The sequence below is a fragment of the Nannobrachium achirus genome, assembly GCF_963921795.1.
Source record: "Nannobrachium achirus genome assembly, chromosome: 20".
In the NCBI taxonomy this organism is placed as follows: domain Eukaryota; kingdom Metazoa; phylum Chordata; class Actinopteri; order Myctophiformes; family Myctophidae; genus Nannobrachium; species Nannobrachium achirus.
In genome coordinates, this window is record NC_137827.1 from 9,583,719 (window position 1) to 9,604,702 (window position 20,984).

General features: G+C 47.3%; 2 protein-coding genes across 2 annotated transcripts in view; both read left to right on the plus strand.

Annotated features, from left to right (window-relative positions):
- The window catches only part of kiaa0586 (KIAA0586 ortholog), a gene marked incomplete at its 5' end in the record, with an annotated part of 74,950 nt that overhangs the window by 20,616 nt on the left and 33,350 nt on the right, over positions 1–20,984 (plus strand). The window contains one exon of the mRNA XM_080750810.1: positions 636–765. Coding sequence (XP_080606936.1) covers positions 636–765 — 130 coding nt within the window. The remainder of the gene's footprint in view (positions 1–635; positions 766–20,984) is intronic.
- irf2bpl (interferon regulatory factor 2 binding protein-like) lies at positions 5,241–7,286 on the plus strand (the record flags this gene model as incomplete). Its single annotated transcript, XM_080750614.1, has 1 exon — positions 5,241–7,286. The coding sequence occupies one exon, from the start codon at positions 5,241–5,243 to the stop codon at positions 7,284–7,286; it is 2,046 nt and encodes a 681-aa protein (XP_080606740.1).

Genomic DNA, 20,984 nt, shown 5'->3' on the forward strand with positions numbered 1-20,984 from the left:
TTTAGGCATTTGTCAGACACTGTTTACCCAGAGCGTACGAGATAAATGCAAGGTCAACACACATGCATCAAATGCAGAGAGAGACAGTGTGTCGTGCCTCAGTAATCTTGGATCAGAACCTACTAGTCTATAGCAGTGGTTCTCAACCTGTGGGTCGGGACCCCCAGGCGGGCCCCCAAATTATTTTGGGGGGTCCCCAGATGATTAGCTTAATGTGAAACATTGTTTTCTCACTCAACAGTAAACACACCAACATAAAGTTTAAGTGTATAGACTAGAGGGTATCTGGACATTTCTAAAGTGACGTTTTAAGGAGTTTTTAATAGCACTAAAATTACAAATGAAACATTGTCAAATTTTAGAGGTAGAAATTGTGAAAATAGCAGATCTACATGCTCACAACGCGAGGCGTTGTGATCATGTAGATCTGCTATTTTCACATTAGAACCGTGTTATACAAAATGTTATGCCTCAACTCTTCGTGTTCGTAGGGTTGGGGGTCCCCACTTAAAATATGATTATTTTGGGGGTCGCGACCTGAAAGGGTTGAGAACCTACTACCGTAGCCTATAGCATCAGTCTAAAAACAAGAGAATACCAAAAATAAGGATATTCTGCATCCCCCCCCCGACCAGGAAATGGCAGGCGCTCGGAGGCAGTCCTCGGCAGCAGCCAGCGTAACCTAGCAACCGGAGCCGGAGCCAGCGAGACACATGAGGTTTCCATGGCAACCAACCAGCAGGACTGCAGGCCAGATCAAAGCAGGTGAGAGAAAGAGAGAGAGAGTGTGTGTGTGTGTTTTGGTGGTGTGATTTTAAAATGGAGGAGTTGGTTGCTTTTTTTTTTGCGTTCATCATGAGGGTTAGAAATGAAGGAAAATATGTTTTTTTAAATGGCACTCCTAACACCGCCGTCCTAAAATGTTGACCTCCTCACAAGCACAGTAAATACTGTGTGTGTGTGTGTGTGTGTGTGTGTGTGTGTGTGTGTGTGTGTGTGTGTGTGTGTGTGTGTGTGTGTGTGTGTGTGTGTGTGTGTGCGTGTGTGCGCGTGTGTTTTAAGGCTGGGCGATATTAGGAAGACATTCGATAACGTTGTTGACTTGAATACCTCGATATCGATATTACTCACGATATTAGTAAAAACAACTGAATTGTAGATAATGAATATCATATCCATGCATGCACACTGCACGGTACACATAGAATAATGCCATTAAATGCCTTATTTCCATTTTCCAACAATGTTTTTATTTGAAACAACCACACCTGGTTACAGATGGACTGCTTTTTTTTGCATGTGTGCTACGTGCATGCATAGTGTGTCTGTAAATTAACCCATTTATCCTAGAATTATTGAATGCTTTAGCTATTGAAAAATAGCAGATATACAAGCTCACAGCCCGGCACTCTGTGCCACGCTATTTTTGAAAAAGTCGTGAAAATGTGTGCAAATCTTTGAATATATGTATTTTTAAAGCAAGCATTTGTAACTCAAATTTTGCTTCTGGGTGGTCCCTGGAACTAAATATTTTGAGATCGTGGTCCATGGCTAAACCACTGACATAGCAGCAATTCTCAAGAACAGACTAACTGAGCTCCAGTTAAGTGAAAGGGACCTTTTCTTTGACGATGGCTGGCCAGATTGCTGACATAGAAACATAGGTTTTTCAAAAAACCATAGAAGGATTCAAAAGACACTTATAGAATCGGGTCAAAATTCAAATTTTCACGATTTTTCAAAAATAGCAGATCTACAAGCTCGCAGTTGTATATCTGGTATTTTTCAATAGTTAAAAAAATAGTTAAAATAATGATACACAATAATGTGTACCCGTTCTGAATGGGTTAATTTGACACCGATACCTCAATTCAAGCCATCTTCGTCGCTATGTATACCTCGAAGGTACATTTTCGATATATTGTGTGTGTGTGTGTGTGGTCTCTGCAGACAGCAGTGGTTTTTACCTCACAGATATTTGCATAATCATTCAGAGAAAGAGAGGAGAGGAGAGGAGAGGGGGAGGGATGGATGGGTGGATGCGGAGAGGGGAGGGGAGGGGGGAGGGGTGGTGGATGTGTTGTAAATCCACTAGTCTTCTCCCGGTTGCCTCACTCATGGTTGCCACGGCACACACACACACACACACACACACACACACACACACACACACACACACACACACACACACACACACACACACACACACACACACACACATTCATCAGCAGCATGCAGGAGTTCACCTCTAGCTACTCACTCTGTGTGTGTGTGTGTGTGTGTGTGTGTGTGTGTGTGTGTGTGTGTGTGTGTGTGTGTGTGTGTGTGTGTGTGTGTGTGTGTGTGTGTGTGTGTGTGTGTGTGTGTGTGTGTGTGTGTGTGTATACATGTTTGTGTTCAGGGACGTGCAGAGCATGTTCAGGGCCTTTTGGTGAAAACATCAAAAATATCAGACCTCCAAGCTCACAGCGCGTTGCGCAGCGACGCGTTGTGAGCTTGGAGGTCTGATATTTTTGGCTACTTTCGATGCTTGATTTCTACACATTTCTTGATTTCAATTCAAAGGAGCTTTATTGGCATGAGAAAACATACATTTACATTGCCAAAGTAAGTGTCAAAAAATAAAATAAAAACACAAGATCCTGCATTCAGGTTCAGGAGTTTGGACAAGGCAATTCTCTTGAATGCTGTCTTCAGGTATGGCATTGGAAATAGGGGCATTTGCATTTCTTTCACCATAGTAAAAACTGCATTCATGGTCTGGAGAAGGCACGTTTTACAGATGGATAAAAGGGCGGGGGCTCGAGCCCCCTTTGACGTCTATGTGTGTGTGTGTGTGTGTGTGCGGGCGCGCGTGTGTGTGTGTGTGTTGTGTTTTGACGCAGAGTGTGAAGGGGATCTGCATGAACGTGGCAGTAAGCCAGTGCTCTCTCTTGCGCATCTCAAACCAAACCGTGCTTTGAATCGCTGCCAGCCAGAGAGTTCATACAGACCGTTTAATGTCGCTCGTCGTCTCCCAGAATGCATCAGTGTGGCAAGGTGCCAGGAATACTAACATTAATCCTGCTGTGTGTGTGTGTGTGTGTGTGTGTGTGTGTGTGTGTGTGTGTGTGTGTGTGTGTGTGTGTGTGTGTGTGTGTGTGTGTGTGTGTCTGTGTGTCTGTGTACATGCGGACGTGCACACTCACTGCGGTCAGTTCAAAATGTGTACCTATGGCTTTTCCTGTGTGTGTGAGAGAGAGACAGAGACAGAGACAGATAATTCATTTTGGTTTAAAGGTATATTTCTACGTGACAGATATGAATGTTTTTGGTCTTTATGTTCGCCTCACGACGTGCCGCTGTGCGCCTCGTCGTGTGTCGGCCAGTGTGAGACACAATCCACAACTAGGGACAAGGGGTGGGCGATATGGTGATAATTATCTTGAGACGATACAATGTCTCCACGATATGCCTTTTCAGAGGTATCTTATATATTGTGATACAATTGAGGGAGCCTTGTGAAAAAATCCTGTTATATCGTTAATACAGAGATTCATTGCAGAATTCAATTTAAACCTGAATATTGATCTAAAATGTAAAATGTCAAGGTCTCCCCTTAACTCTGACAGTATACCAATGAAACCAAATGGACCCGTAAGGGTCCATTTGGTTTCATTTGTATACTGTCAGAGTTACATACTTGTAAAGTTCAATTTAGACCTCCCAAAAGGAACCCAGAGAGTCTAGTCTTTGTCAAGTAACTTGAAAAATATCCATTAAAAACCAACTTGAAAAATAATTGTGATAAAATTGTGTATCGTGATACAGCTTGGAAAAATATCGTGATATTGTATTTTTCCATATCGCCCACCCCTACTAGGGACAGGACGATATGAAAATGTCATATCACGAACATTGTGACCAAACAAATCGCGATAATCGAAATATCCCCAGCATCCATTATGCCAGGGCGGAACATTTGCCAAAAAAAAACAGTAGATCTAGAGCTTGTAGATTGTCTTATTTTTTGCAAAATATAGAGGGTTGAAGTGGTACCGGATATGCAGCAAAAAAAAAAAAAAAAGTGAATTGATCCCAGTGCACGACGGATGACAAATAGCATATCATCTGCAACCCCACAGTGAGCTGCAAAGCAGTTACGTTGTGGGGCTGTTGGATATGCCACGGCACGCACGCACGTACACACACGCGCCTATCCAGTGACTCCTAACACTGCATCACACTGTCTTTCTCCATGTCTGTCTAGCTGTAAACAACCAGACAGAAGGACGGACAGACAGAACCCCCCCACCCCCAAAGAGAGGTGGAGGGGATGCAGCAGAGGAGATGGAGGAGGGGTAGCATACTCTGTGTGTGTGTGTGTGTGTGTGTGTGTGTGTGTGTGTGTGTGTGTGTGTGTGCGTGTGCGTGTGCGCTGTGCTCGTGCATCGCATCATGTGATCATCAATTTGTCGTAAACAGGCAGTGAGGCTCAATATTCAGCTCAATCAGCTGTGGTTCAATTCAGGAGGAAAGTCTGCCTAGCAACACACGTGCGCTCTCACACACAGCCACAGCATAGTGGTTTGTGTGCGTTATGTGGGTTAGTTTCATAGAGTGCAAATGGCTAGACGGATTGTTTCAATAAGATCATTTCTTTGACATTTGTAAAGGATACAATAACAGTCATAACCCGAGACCAGGGCTTACCCTGCTCTCTCGCTCTCTCCATTCATCTCCATTCATAAGATTGGGGGAGGGTGAGAGAGAGAGAGAGAGAGAGAGCTAACAAGTGCTACTGTCATCCATCTCTTTCAAACCGGCAGAGAGCCTGCGGAATGACGCGTCTACGTCACCTAGCCAGTCGGGTGACGTCATTCACAGTGTGTGGGTGGGTGGGTGTGTGTGTGTATGTGTGAGAGAGAGAGAGAGAGAGGGGGAGAGAGAGAGCGCGAGGAGGGAAAGAGGAGAGGGGGACACGAACAGAATTCCTCAACCAGTCTAGAGGCAGGATGTGAGGAGATGAGACGCGCACACACATACATGCACACCCACAGGACACAACACATCGGCTCTGTGCGCTGCGGAATACGCTGGACTAATCCTCATAAACGGCAGCAACAGCGGACTTGAGTGGAATAGGGTGGGGAATCGCTTTCTTCCTTTCTTTCCTTCTCCCCGGGGGAAAGAAGAACCAGAGGCGTGCGATCTTATCGGTGTCATCCGGCGGAGAGGAGGAGGAGGAGGAGAACGGCGTCATGTCTTCCGCGCAGGTGTCGTCTTCGCGGCGCCAGTCGTGCTACCTGTGCGACCTGCCGCGCATGCCGTGGGCCATGATCTGGGACTTCAGCGAGGCGGTGTGCCGCGGCTGCGTCAACTACGAGGGCGCCGACCGCATCGAGTTCGTCATCGAGACGGCCCGGCACCTGAAGCGAGCCCATGGCCTCCAGGACGCCGGCAGGTCCGGTCCTGGCGGGCCGCAGCAGCACCAGGCGCCGCCTGCCGCCAAGAGCCACGCGCCTGGGGGGATGTTAGCGGGGAAAGAGCCGCCGGGGGCGGCCGGCCAGCTCAACCACGTGGACGGCCCGGGGAAGCAGCCTCAGCCTGGCCTGGACCGGTATTCAGTCGGTTCCGACGGCAGAGGGAGGTTTGACTATTCACTCGGCCCGCATGGGAGCACCAGACTGCCCAACGGCTTCTCCAAATCGGACGACGGCCCGCCGGAACTGAACCGTCAGAGTCCCAACTCGCGGAGCAGAAGTCACGGGCTTGTGGCGGTGCCGGGTCAGTTGAACGTCCCGCCTAACCTGCTGCCGCAGACGCTGCTGAACGGACCGGGTGCGGCGGCGGGCATGGCGGCCCCGCATGGCATCTCCAACCGGGTGGCTCCACAGAGCTCCATGGTCGGGGTGGGCGGCACCTCTCTCTCCATGGGACTGTCGGAAGCGGGAGGGAAGCGGCCGGGCTCGGTGTCCAGCTCCGACCAGGACCGGGAGCTGAAGGAGAAGCAGCGGAACGCCGAGGTGCTGTCGGAGCTGAGCGAGAGCCTCCGGAACCGGCAGGAGGAATGGACCAGCCGGCCCAAGGCGGTGAGAGACACGCTGGTGACGCTGTCCAACTGCGCCCCGTTCGACGTGCGCTTCAAGAAGGACCACGGGCTGGTGGGCAGGGTGTTCGCCTTCGACGCCGTGTCCAAACCGGGCCTGGACTACGAGCTGAAGATCTTCGTGGAGTACCCGAGCGGCTCCGGCACGGTTTTCTCCAGCGCGTCGGGGGTCGCCAAGCAGATGTACCAGGACTGCATGAAGGACTTCGGTCGAGGTTTGTCGTCCGGGTTCAAGTATCTGGAGTACGAGAAGAAGCACGGCTCCGGGGACTGGAGGCTCCTGGGGGACCTCCTCCCCGAGGCCCTGCGTTTCTTCAAGGAGGGTCTAGGAGGGGACATGCTGCCGCAGCCGCACCTCGACGGCAGCTGTCCCCTGCTGCCCACCTCCCTGGCCATGCCCGGCGCCCGCTCCCTGGCCGCCGGCGGCAGCGGCAGCAACAACAGCGCGAGGAGCGGCGGGAGGAAACGCAAAGCCTCCCCGGAGCCGGACTCCGCCGACGGTGGCGTGAAAGCCAGCGAGGAGCACCAGCAGAGGACGCAGTGGATGAACAGCCAGCCCTCTCACGGAGGAGGAGGAGGGGCGCCCCCGCCTCCCCTCGGCCCGGGACACCCCGGCGGCGTCCACACGCCCCCCGAGTCGTCCTCCTCCGCGCAGCCCCCGCAGAACGGCCAGTCCCCCATGGCCGCGCTCATGTCGGTGGCCGACACGCTGGGCTCCGGCGCGGGACACTCTCCCAAGCAGGACCGGGACTCGGTGCACTCCACCACCTCGTCCTCCAGACACAACAGCAGCAGCCCCGTGTCGCCGGCCTCCGTGTCCGGCCAGCGCCGCCTCTCCTCTCGCAACGGGGACTTGGGCGGCGCGCCGTCCCAGTCGGGCTCCGGCATGGACCACCAGAGCCAGAACATTCCCGACTCGCCCACCATGGCCAGCAACGGGCCGCTGTGTTGCACCATCTGTCACGAGCGGCTGGAGGACACGCATTTCGTCCAGTGTCCCTCCGTCCCCAACCACAAGTTCTGCTTCCCGTGTTCCCGGGAGAGCATCAAGGCCCAGGGAGCCACCGGGGAGGTGTACTGCCCCAGCGGGGAGAAGTGCCCGCTGGTCGGCTCCAACGTGCCCTGGGCCTTCATGCAGGGAGAGATAGCCACCATTCTGGCTGGAGATGTGAAGGTAAAAAAGGAAAGGGACCCCTGATCATCACAAAACAAACTTTAATATTAGAAAGAAATAAAACTCTTTGTATCCAATTAGTAGGACGTGTTGATTGAAAAGATGGGGTCGCACACAAGAAACGGCTCCTTTGCTGAATATCTATATTTTTTTCCCCATAATAGTCTGTTTTCTTATTTGATTGAATACTCATAACACAGAGAGATTCTCAACCCTTTTTAGTTTTAGGGACCCTCGATTTGATATGCATTTGATATGAACTTGGATGTGATTTTGGTCTCATGTGGTCATTTCGTCCAGAATAACATTAATGTCTGTGCTTATAGGTATAGTGACGGTGAAACATATACACAGACTTGTGTATATTCTCTAGGTGTATTTGCAGTCATTTAGCCAGGGACCCCCCTTGAAACCCATTAAGGTCCCCTGGGTGTCCCTGGACTCCACTTTGAGAACCACTGCCTTAATAGATGGAATGAAGAGTATTGAATACGTATTATTTAAATTGCATGAGAGACAAACTGTTGGGTTTCTTATGGGTGATGTGATTATACTTAAAGAGGTTAGAATCCAGTCTTCTTGAGTAGACAGTACTAGACACATTAGTTTTTTTGTCTCGGGGTCACCCCTGTAAATAACTGTTTTATCCATGGCACATTGTTACTTTACAGCACCTCACATTTATGTCAAATCTAAGACGAGGAAAACTGTTTCCATTGGGACAGATTGAAAATGTCGCTATTCTGGAGGGGTCACTCACCTGAAATGGCCAATATACAAGCTTGTAGATCTGCTATTTTTGGTGAAGAGTAAGTACTGACCTGACCAGATCTGGTGAGGATCGAAACGTCCACTCCATAAAGCAGTGGTTCTCAACCAGTGGTCCGGGGACCACCAGTGTTCCTTGATGGGGTTCCAGGTGGTCCCCAGCTAAATGACGGAGAGTCGGTAACCGAACGAACCCTTATAGATATTTAACTCTTGAGAGTGTAAGATGAAACCAAACAAAGTTTTTTTTTTTACTTTGTTTATTTGATTTTCAAATGAAGCATTTAAGGCAATGAAGTGGTACAATAATAAGACTAGCAGCTTCTTTTTGTACAAACATCAAATATACAACAGTGGTATAAGGATTGCAATTTTGACAATGTAGATTTATTTGTTATCTTGATGGATGTTTTGCCCATCATCTCTCCTCTGGTACCAACGTCAATACACCATGGAATTGTGGACAAACTCTTATCCAACGATAAAAGAATTTGGCGTCTGAGAGACTAATTCTCATCAAATGGTGGCCTGTGGCTCAAATGCTGAATAAATAATGGCTCTAGTTGAAAACCATTGCAATAAAGTGATCCTTTGCCTTGAAGACAGTGTGCAGGCTCTGCCTCTTTAAACTTTAGGGTTTCTTTGGCCTAGCACCCACCGTCGATGGGGGTGTAATTAGGTGTGCTTTAATGTGATTGTAGACGAATGTGCACAGGAATTTATTTTCACTCTGGTTGATCAGTAAAGATTAGATCATGTCCAATATTGTCCAATATCGCCCATCTTTACTTTATTGTCTGTTGATATTTATCTATGAATGGCTGAATGCCCGAGGTTCATGTAGCCAGGTTGGTTTATTTATTTATTTATTCATTCATATTATTTTAGTTAATATTTGTACTTCATTATTAATATGAATGACAAAATACTGTTGAAACATACAATATTGTACCTTGACGTAATGGAATACATAAATGATCTAATAAAAAAAAAAAAAAGAATAAAGATAATCAAAGTAATCATTTCTATAGCCTATAATATAGGCAGGGGTCTTCAACAGGGGGTCCGGAACCCCTCAGAGGTACTACACGGGGTCCTCCAAATCTTTGTGTGATGTATTCTTTCTACACTAACCACTTGAACCCTAGTGTCCCTATTCTGTGAGGAACATTAGCCAAGAATAGCTGATCTACAAGCTCACAACGCCTTGCAGCACGATGCGTTGTGAGCTTGCAGATCTGCTATTCTTGGCAAAGAGGTTTGTTGTTGAGGGAAAAGAAGAGCAGACAAAGTACTGACTGTTCAAGTCGTTCAATGTCTAAAAATACACATTAAACCAACAACCTACTCTGATGACAGTGCTGTCAAACAAGTCTAAGCTGTCTAAGAAATCTATGAACATTTTGAATCTGCAACACAATCTTATACAATACGTAGTGGAGTGGGGGGTCCCTGCTTTATCTCTCTCTCGGCTAAGGGGTCCTTGGCCTGAAAACGTTTGAAGACCCCTGATATAGAGTGTTTGTTTCAGTAGTATCTCTCCAGCTCTTCAGTAAACGGAAACAGTGATCTTATCCAATCAGAAGAGAGAACCCATTTATCAGCATCAATAGTCTTCCAAATCTGTCTGCATTTTTTATTTTATTTTTTATCATCCCTCAACAGTCTATTATGGGATTAAAATGAGTGAATATTCAATAAAGTAGTCACGTCTTTACCGTTCTTTTTCTTTTTTTAATACATGAGGGACAAACCTTCCAAAATAGAGAGCGACTTAAATGAGTCTGGAAAATATATACATATTAAATATACATGTGAATATCTCAGCAACTGACAACTTGTGGATGTATGAAAAGAAAAAGAAAAAAGAAACAAAAAAAAAACAGACATGTTTGTCTGAATCCTTTTTCGTTGGTGAAGGAAGTTCCAGTAAGGCTATTATGTGACGTCACCTCGTTTTCTGTGCCAGGATGCTGGTTGTTGTCATGGCAATGGCATGTTGTTGTGTTTTCACTGACCGACTGACTGACTGACTGACTGGTTCTCAACCTGTGGTTCGGAACCCTCAGGGGGGGGGGGTCCCCAAATTATTTTGGGGGGTCCCCAGATGATTAACTTAATGAGCAACATTGTTTTCTCACTCAACAGTAAACAAACCAACGTAGAGTTTAAGTGTATAGATAGAGGCACATTTCTAAAGTGACAATTTACGGACTTTTGAATACCTCTAAAATGACGAATTAAACATTGGCCAAATTGTCAAATATTAGAGGCAGAAATTGTGAAAATAGCAGATCTACATGCTCACTGTGAGCATGTAGATCTGCTATTTTCACAATAGAACCATGTTATACAAAATGTAATGCCTAAACACTTCGTCAGCGTGGGGGGGTCCCCAGTTAAAATATGATTATTTTAGGGGTCGCGGCCTGAAAAGGCAGCGAACCACTGGACTGACAGACTGACGGGAAGTGAAATAGCATATAGGGAGGGTGAGTGAGTAGGGTTGGGATACGGAACCGGATCCAACATTGCGGAACCGGAACCGGTTTCAGTCACGACCGTTTCCGGACCAGGTTTTCATCACACTGTCGGAGCTGCTATTTGTGGACTTCAACGTCTACTATGCAATTACAAATGTTTTAAGCTACAGACACTTTTTTTTAAGGGTCCATTTGAAACCCCCTCAAGTAACACCTCAACTTAAAGGAGTAGTTCACCCCAAAAATTACCTTTTTTCTATTGATTACTCACGCCATGGAGACTTGAGTTCAATAATATTTTTTTGTATGTCTTGCATTCCGAAGATTTTTTTTTTAATTCTGTTAAATTTACCCCCATTCATTCCGGAATGGGGCTATTTATTGTAATCAATGTTTTGTCTTAGGAATGCGACAAAAAACTAAAAATATTATTGAACTCAAGTCTCCATGGTGTGAGTAATCAATAGAAAAGTCATTTTGGGGGTGAACTACTCCTTTAAGAACCAGTGAGGTATACATAGACGGGTTTCTTGTTGTCCGTGGGGTGAGTAATAGATTGGAAGAAAACACTTTGACATCCTAAAGGATCCCAACCCTATAGGAGTGAGAGAGAAGCCTCCTCAGCTGTTGTCCTAAGTGGCTGTCAAATGAAAATATACATGATGTCATTAAGCCATTTCAACTGTTCATTTCATGTCTGTGTGTGTTTTTAAGAACACGTTCAAGAGATATTTGATCAGATTTTGTGAAAGTTTCAATAACGTAACTTTTTTTTATTTATTTTTTATTTAATATTTATTTATTTATACACAGTAGGATCTTTTTCTTTTTTTGTGTGTGTGATTTGGTCACACACACAAAATACAAACAGATTTTAGTGGGAATCCCCGCCACATTCACCACCCCATGGTCCCACTTGGTGTCCTGGCCCATAGTTTGAGAACCTCTGCTCTACAGTAAATATCTTTGACGATCCAAAAGCTCACAACGCAGGGCAGCAGTGCAACGCATTGTAAGTGTGTGTGTGTGTGTGTGTGTGTGTGTGTGTGTGTGTGTGTGTGTGTGTGTGTGTGTGTGTGTGTGTGTGTGTGTGTGTGTGTGTGTGTGTGTGTGTGTGTGTGTGTGTGTGTGTGTGTGTGTGTGTGTGTGTGTGTGTGTGTGGGTCGGCTATTTTTGTGTTGGTCAAGCGGAGCATTATGGTTGGACACTGTGACGTCACATGAAACTGCTGTACGGACTGTTTGTTTTTTTGGTTGTTTTTTTAAAGTTCTGTAGTGACAGAAATGAATTGATATGTAACGTGCCTTGGAGTCCGTTGTAATAATAAAAGAAAATTCCATTGGTATGAAACATGCTGCACATTTGACTTTATTTAACTTGTCTTGAAGCCAAAGAAACTGTGTGTGTGTGTGTGTGTGTGTGTGTGTGTGTGTGTGTGTGTGTGTGTGTGTGTGTGTGTGTGTGTGTGTGTGTGTGTGTGTGTGTGTGTGTGTGTGTGTGTGTGTGTGTGTGTGTGTGTGTGTGTGTGTGTGTGTGTGTGTGTGTGTGTGTGTGTGTGTGTGTGTGAGCACGTGCGTGCGTGCGTGCGTGCGCCCTCACTCTCCAGATTTCCTATTGGCTGATGGTAACCATGGAGAAATTACTTGTCTTTCACCGTGCAGCATTTCTGCTTTAACACACGCACGTACACACACACACACACACACACACACACACACACACACGTATTTTGCGCATGCACATACTTGTGCGCTGCATACACATTGCACTGTCTGCAGCATGCATGCTCATACATACACACACACTGCAGTGGGACACACATGCACTCCATTCTGACGCACTGAGACTTTTGGTCAGTCTGTTATACAATCAGTACCACCTGGACGACGGGATGATGTACCAACGTTAGATCACTTTTTCTCCCCAATTGAGTCGTTACGCCAATTCATTCCTGCCAAGTGAGGAGGAGCCCCCACCGGAGGACCTTTGTGCTACTCCTCCCGGACGGGTCCATTTGATTCCATTTGTTACAGACCCATAAGGGGCCATTTGGAACCCCCTCAAGGACACTTTGAGACCCATGGGTGTAGCAGAGTGTTTCCAGTGAGCCAACATGCAACAATATCAGCACCCTATTTAACCTGAGTGGACCAGAGCCTTAATCAGTATCATTGGTAACATAGTAATAGAAAGATGGACGCCGCCTTCGGCTCTGGTGCATATGAATCGGGGGACCGAGGGAATCTGCATCGCTTCCGCGTGTGTCACAAACGGTAGTTGGTAGGCCAATCAGTGGCAGGCGGCTCTTTTCGTACGCAGCCTCTAAGAACAGCTGAGCAGCGCAACATCAGGAACTGGATGGAAAGTTGCCAATAAAGCTCTGTTAAATCGAATAGTCCCGGAAAAGACTCTGATGCTGTGATTGGCCAGTAGTCACTTTGACTGGCAGCGTTCCCTCGTTTTTTCCGGACGTCCGGCCTCCAGTTTGTTACACGTGGCTCCAGTGAACCACAGCGATGGATGAGGCATCTAGCTTTTTATATCTGTGATTGGTAACACCTGTGAGGGAAGTAAGGAAGAGGCCCAGTTTCTTTCCAACATGGCTGCTGTTTACAACGCCTATTGTGTTTGTGTTTGCGCCCCACCAAGCCGGATGCTCCATAGTGGATTCCAACCCCCATACTCGGCGGCTCAGATTCTCCATTAATCAAACTATAATATATATATATTTGCAGAGAAGATTAGCGCGGTACCACAATGAGAACCATATAGAGTCAATCCATTCAACCCAATTTTAGTACCACTTTACCTCATGTTTCCACCTCATATCTCAATAGAATATAGCCTCCCAAAAAGTACCGCCCCCTTCTCCAGGGGGCCCAATAGGAAATGAGCCCCTTTGTGACATAAACAAGGGCCTGTGACATAAACAAGGGCCCGATTTCCTTTAACGGAGTACCGTTCAGACACGCCCATTCAGAAAATCACTGAAATGAAAGGCAAGGCTTAGAGAAGTTAATGAATGTTTTTTGTGGGGCTGGAAGAGACACTGGGAAGAAAATGTGAAATTCATGGTGGAGCCCCTTTGACAAATGTATTATAATTATTTTGGTAAAAGAGAAGTCCAGCAATTAGAAGTAGTAGGGGGGTCCGAGCACGACCAGCGTCGGAGGACGGTCGTCGACTACCAGGCTTAAGGTCTACAATGACCGAGGAACCCAACACAGTACCCATTTGTACCGCTGCCATACCTGAGCCCAGCACCAGCACTTGGAAAGGATGTGCGCATCATCTTGTTCTTTTTACCGCTGCCATGTAGCCTCGGCCGGGAGGCGAACCCGGGACCCCGATATCCGATGTGCCTGGCTCGTTAGCCGAGCTGCAACGCACACACCGTGTAGCCTACAGTAGTGTGTGAGTGGTTATCAGTAGTATCTATAGCAGTAGTGTGTGAGTGGTTATCAGTAGTACCTATAGCAGTAGTGTGTGAGTGGTTATCAGTAGTATCTATAGCAGTAGTGTGTGAGTGTTTATCAGTAGTACCTATTAGGGGTCGACCGATATGGGATTTTCATGTTGACCGATATGGGATTTTCATGTTCGATTTCGAAATCCCCCAATTTTAAATGGTGGTTAAGTGGTTAATTCATTTATATATAATCCCATCCTAAATGTTATAGAATCTAGAGGCTCACATCTAGTCGCCGCATCACCCTAGAACAGGGGAGGGCCACATTACATATACAGTTAAACAGCAAAAATAGCCGATCCACAAGCTCAAAACGCGTCACAGTGCGACACATTTCGAGCTTGTAGATCTACCATTATTTTATTGGAATCTTGAATAGTTGTTTAGCTATTTTAAAATTTGAATCCTGAAAATTTGCATTTTTCATCGATTGTGCTGTTTTTATGTCTTCCAAATTTGCGGTAATATTCTTTCAGCGTTAAATACGTATCCCACAGTGAGTGGTTATCAGTAGTACCTATAGCAGTAGTGTGTGAGTGGTTATCAGTAGTATCTATAGCAGTAGTGTGTGAGTGGTTATCAGTAGAATCTATAGCAGTAGTGTGTGAGTGGTTATCAGTAGTATCTATAACAGTAGTGTGTTTAATAGTAAGATCTTGGTGCATTGCAGTAGATTTCTGTCTCTTTGTGTCGAGGGGCTCTTCACATGCGTCTCTCTCTCTCTCTCTCTCTCTCTCTCTCTCTCTCTCTCTCTCTCTCTCTCTCTCTCTCTCTCTCTCTCTCTCTCTCGCTGTCTGTCTTTCTCTGTCTCTGCCCCATCCATTGTGTGTGTGTGTGTGTGTGTGTGTGTGTGTGTGTGTGTGTGTGTGTGTGTGTGTGTGTGTGTGTGTGTGTGTGTGTGTGTGTGTGTGTGTGTGTGTGTGTGTGTGTGTGTGTGTGTGTGTGTGTGTGTGTGTGTGTGTGTGTGTGTGTGTGTGCGCACACACACATTGAGTAGTAGTGATAGTTAAGGTGCCCTTGTCTTTACAGGCAGCTGGTTGGGGTTTAGTTTGCAGCCTGCATGTTTAAGTCCACGCGCGCGCGCACGCACGCACACGCACACAGAGAGAGTACCAATGTGTTTGTGTTCATCTGACCAATGTCCTCACTTTGCAAATGTGTGTGTGTGCGTGGCTGCGCATGCCCATGTTATGTGTGTAGTAGTACTGCAGTGTCATAGGGAGTGGCATTAGTTCTGTTCAGACACACCCTCTCTCTCTCTCTCTCTCTCTCTCTCTGTGTGTGTCTCTATCTGTCTTTCTTTCTCTATTCTCTATTCTCTATTATATATCTGTGTCAATTGAATTGAATTAAAAGGAAACAAAAGCAAGTGTCAAATAGAACAATCAAAACTAAGAAATGTATCGTGGTCAATTATTAGAATAAAGACATTAGTAAACAGCTGTGTCACATTGCAATTTAGCAGACTGTCTCTCCCTCTCACACACACACACTCTCTCTCTCTCTCTCTCTTCTCTCTCTCTCTCTCTCTCTCTTTCTCTCTCTCTCTCACGCACACACACACACACACACACACACTCTAGCTCTCCGTGTTGCCATGGTTACCCCCTCCTCCAACCCCAAACATGATTTATTCAGGAATGTTGCATACAGACAGACTGACTGACTGACTGACTGACTGACAGAAGGATTTCACGTTGTTCCTCATCACTATGGAAACCGCAGGTGCATCGTATCACAACCGTGCAAGGTTTTAATTCGCGCAGATGCGTGTGTGTGTGTGTGTGTGTGTGTGTGTGTGTGTGTGTGTGTGTGTGTTGCCTTTGTCTTTAGACAGAATGTGCACATTCTTGTGCACTATAAAGGCAGCATTTTGAATATGTCTGTAAACTGTGTGTCTGTATGTTGAGCAAAGGGTTACTGTATTTGTCTGACTATATTCCTTCGCCTGTTGGCCATTTATAGACGATGATGTCAGCACTTCCAGCGTGGAATGTGAACGACTCCCCCCCCCCCCCCCCCCCCCCCCACACACACACACACACACACACACACACATACGCACACCCGCATCCCATTCTTTCCTCGAGTACGACTGACCAATGAGCAATCAGGAGACACAGGCGTGTCTCCTCTCCTCTCCTCTCCTCACCTCTCCTCTCCTCACCTCTCCTTTGTTCCAGATATTTCAGTTTGCTGCAGAGGTCCCCCCCCCCTCCCCCCCCGCACCCCACACCCCCACCCCAGTTCCCCCTCCTCCTCATCTTTCTCACATTTTCCGTGAAACGGCAACGACTTCCGAATCCCGAGGGCAGAGAGACGGGACGGATAACGAAATGGACAATCCCAGAAAGAGAGACAGACGGACAGACGGGTTACGAAATGGACAAACACAGAGAAATAGATGACAAATAGAGAGACAGACAGACAGACGGGCATACAGAGAAATAGACAAAATGTAGACTGACGGACGGACAGACACCAAGAAAACGCGGGTGAATCCCAGAAATCAGTGGGTCCTGAAATGAGAACAACGGTGGATACCCTGAAAAGCAGTGTTCTGGTGTTGTCACTCTCGGGCAGAAACCTCCGATCTCCAAGTTTCAAATTGTGTATGTTTTCTTTGGTAAATGAAAGCCCCCACTTCATCATACAAAAATGTCGCACCAAAGTAGTGAAAAGAGCAGTCCTACAAGCGCACACAACACCTCGCGACGCGAGGCGTTGTGTGCTTGTAGATCGGCTATTTTCACTAGTTTCATTTTTTAAGCGATAAATAGAAAACGAACGGTTTTGGACATACAAGGTTTCCGCCCCGACAACAGCGATGTACTCATCGAGGCAGGGGGAGGCAGGGCTGTTCTTCCTATCAGAGAATCCTGCTCGACTGAGCGTCACACATTTTCTGGTTTTGCATATTGTTAACCCTCTCAAACCGCCATGCACACGTACTGTACGTAAAGAACCTGCTACTATACAGGGCTCCGGAGTGAACGCATGGAATCTGTACCACTAACAAATGTCCCATTGGTTGCACCAGTGCACCTTACATTTAGTGTGTGTGTGTGCGTGTGCGTGTGTGTGTGTGTGTGCGTGTGCGTGTGCGTGTGAGTGTGAGAGTGAGAGTGAGAGTGAGAGAGTGAGTGAGTGAGACTCTCGCCCCAAGCAGGAGATCATGTGGTCACGAAAAAAAAAAAAAACAGTTCACTGCCATTTGTATTGGATTTGGAAAATGTCATACTTGCTCGTACATTTTTATTGATAATGAGCAACTTATCGATCCTGCTTATTGAGCCCGGGCTTTTATCGAGCCCGCTATCGAGCGTTTTCTAATATTTTGTGGAAAGATGTGAGACGACTAATTCAGAACATAACTGGTATCTTCTTTTTTTTTTGGACAGTTGTTGTGACTGTGAGTTGGTGGCTGACCACCATCTATGAAGATGACAATTGACGAAAGTAACAATCATTCATTATTGTGTAATATGTGTTAAATGGCTTTACATTATGAATAGTACTGCAATCATTTTTTGATCGCCTCTTGTCTTGATTGTTTAAACATGACATCATGGGCCGCTATGCTCGATAACAATCTTGATAAGCCCAAAGCTTATTGATACCGGGTACTCAATAAATGTGTTATCAGGTTATCGAGCTAGCCTTGTTTAGGGCTCCTTCCCGAGTCATACTGCATTCCTTCCTAGTATTCTGGTGCCTTTTGGCTAAACCATGCTCAATCTACTCCCGACAACTATGGAACGGGTATTCGTGATCGGTGCATTGGATTGTTGTGAATGTTTTTCTTTTTACGGATCCCGACATGGGCAGAGTAGGCAACTGTTGCATGCAATGTGTTAACAACAATGAACCCTAGCATTCCCCATGCTGGGCGGAGGGTGAACATTCTGCGGAAATAGCAGATCTACAAGCGAAGATATTTGGTTGGAGCGGGGAAAGAAAGGCGGTGGCCCACTGACTACAGAGCTGTGTGTGTGTGTGTGTGTGTGTGTGTGTGTGTGTGTGTGTGTGTGTGTGTGTGTGTGTGTGTGTGTGTGTGTGTGTGTGTGTGTGTGTGTGTGTGTGTGTGTGTGTGTGTGTGTGTGTGTGTGTGTGTGTGTGTGTGTGTCATGAACTGCTAACCCAGCTATCAGCACAGAGATGCTGCCAGTGGTAACCATGGCAACGTTACCATGGAAACAGAGGAGGGGTGGGGGGGGGGGGGTTCAAATGGCGTGTCGGAGAGACAGATGTTATGAAGGCTGAGGGGGAGACAGTATGGGAGAGACGGACAGTAGGAAAGCTAAGAGGGAGACAGTAAAATGGTAAATGGTGCATTTATATAGCGGCGCCTTTATCCAAGGTGCTTTACAGAGATTGTGCATTACATTGCATCACACACACACATTCATATACACCGATGCCGGAAGAAACCATGCAAGGCACCAACCTGCTCACCGGGAGCAACTAGGGGTTCAGAGTCTTGCTCAAGGACTCTTTCATACTGACTCTGGGGGAGCCCAGGATCGAACTGGGAACCTTTCGGGAACCCTCCGGGGTTTCTCTACCCCTGAGCCACTGTCGCCCCCAGACAGTGTAGGAGAGACAGACAGTAGGACAGCTGAGAGGGAGACAGTGTAGAAGAGACAGACAGTAGGACAGCTGAGGGGGAGACAGTGTAGAAGAGACAGACAGTAGGACAGCTGAGAGGGAGACAGTGTAGGAGAGACAGACAGTAGGACAGCTGAGAGGGAGACAGTGTAGGGGAGACAGACAGTAGGACAGCTGAGAGGGAGACAGTGTAGGAGAGACAGACAGTAGGACAGCTGAGAGGGAGACAGTGTAGGGGAGACAGACAGTAGGACAGCTGAGAGGGAGACAGTGTAGGAGAGACAGACAGTAGGACAGCTGAGGGGGAGACAGTGTAGGGGAGACAGACAGTAGGACAGCTGAGAGGGAGACAGTGTAGGGGAGACAGACAGTAGGACAGCTGAGGGGGAGACAGTGTAGGGGAGACAGACAGTAGGACAGCTGAGAGGGAGACAGTGTAGGAGAGACAGACAGTAGGACAGCTGAGAGGGAGAAAGTGTAGGAGAGACAGACAGTAGGACAGCTGAGGGGGAGACAGTGTAGGGGAGACAGACAGTAGGACAGCTGAGAGGGAGACAGTGTAGGAGAGACAGACAGTAGGACAGCTGAGAGGGAGAAAGTGTAGGAGAGACAGACAGTAGGACAGCTGAGGGGGAGACAGTGTAGGGGAGACAGACAGTAGGACAGCTGAGAGGGAGACAGTGTAGGAGAGACAGACAGTAGGACAGCTGAGGGGGAGACAGTGTAGGGGAGACAGACAGTAGGACAGCTGAGAGGGAGACAGTGTAGGGGAGACAGACAGTAGGACAGCTGAGAGGGAGAAAGTGTAGGAGAGACAGACAGTAGGACAGCTGAGGGGGAGACAGTGTAGAGGAGACAGACAGTAGGACAGCTGAGAGGGAGACAGTGTAGGAGAGACAGACAGTAGGACAGCTGAGAGGGAGACAGTGTAGGAGAGACAGACAGTAGGACAGCTGAGAGGGAGACAGTGTAGGAGAGACAGACAGTAGGACAGCTGAGAGGGAGACAGTGTAGGAGAGACAGACAGTAGGACAGCTGAGGGGGAGACAGTGTAGGAGAGACAGACAGTAGGACAGCTGAGAGGGAGACAGTGTAGGAGAGACAGACAGTAGGACAGCTGAGAGGGAGACAGTGTAGGAGAGACAGACAGTAGGACAGCTGAGGGGGAGACAGTGTAGGGGAGACAGACAGTAGGACAGCTGAGAGGGAGACAGTGTAGGGGAGACAGACAGTAGGACAGCTGAGAGGGAGAAAGTGTAGGAGAGACAGACAGTAGGACAGCTGAGGGGGAGACAGTGTAGGAGAGACAGACAGTAGGACAGCTGAGAGGGAGACAGTGTAGGAGAGACAGACAGTAGGACAGCTGAGAGGGAGACAGTGTAGGAGAGACAGACAGTAGGACAGCTGAGAGGGAGACAGTGTAGGAGAGACAGACAGTAGGACAGCTGAGGGGGAGACAGTGTAGGAGAGACAGACAGTAGGACAGCTGAGAGGGAGACAGTGTAGGAGAGACAGACAGTAGGACAGCTGAGGTGGAGACAGTGTAGGAGAGACAGACAGTAGGACAGCTGAGAGGGAGACAGTGTAGGAGAGACAGACAGTAGGACAGCTGAGGGGGAGACAGTGTAGGAGAGACAGACAGTAGGACAGCTGAGAGGGAGACAGTGTAGGAGAGACAGACAGTAGGACAGCTCACACACACACACACACACACACACACACACACACACACACACACACACACACACACACACACACACACACACACACACACACACACACACACACACACACACAGGTCAGGTAGAATGGGAGGATGAGTGTCAAGGAAAATGTTGAAAAGGCTGAACATGTTGCCATCATGACTCCTACTGGTCTTTTGGTGGGACTGCATCAAGATACTTGTTATACCTCCTTAATCTCAGCCACACCAACTCAAAACGGCCAAAGACGGATTCTGTTCGGCGGTTCCCGACATTCGGTCGTGTTGGAAGTCACCATTATTACAGAAATATATACTGCATGCTATGCTGAACGTAATCCACTTAGTGTCATCTTTTCAAAATGCATATTTACCGTACAGTTTGTGTTTGTATGCTTATTTCGCAATACCTATTGCGCAGCGCAATCCTCTGTAGAGTGAGTTTGTCATCATGGTCACAAGAGTATCGGGTTTCAAGAGGGAAGGGGGGGGTTAGAGAGAGAGAGAGAGGAGAGAGAGAAGAGAGAGAGAGAGAGAAGAGAGAGAGAGAGAGAGAGAGAGAGAGAGAGAGAGAGAGAGAGAGAGAGAGAGAGAGAGAGAGGTACAGTAAGATACAGTAGATTACAGTACAGTAAGATACAGTACAGCAAGGTACAGCATAGTACAGTACAATACGGTACAGCAAGGTACAG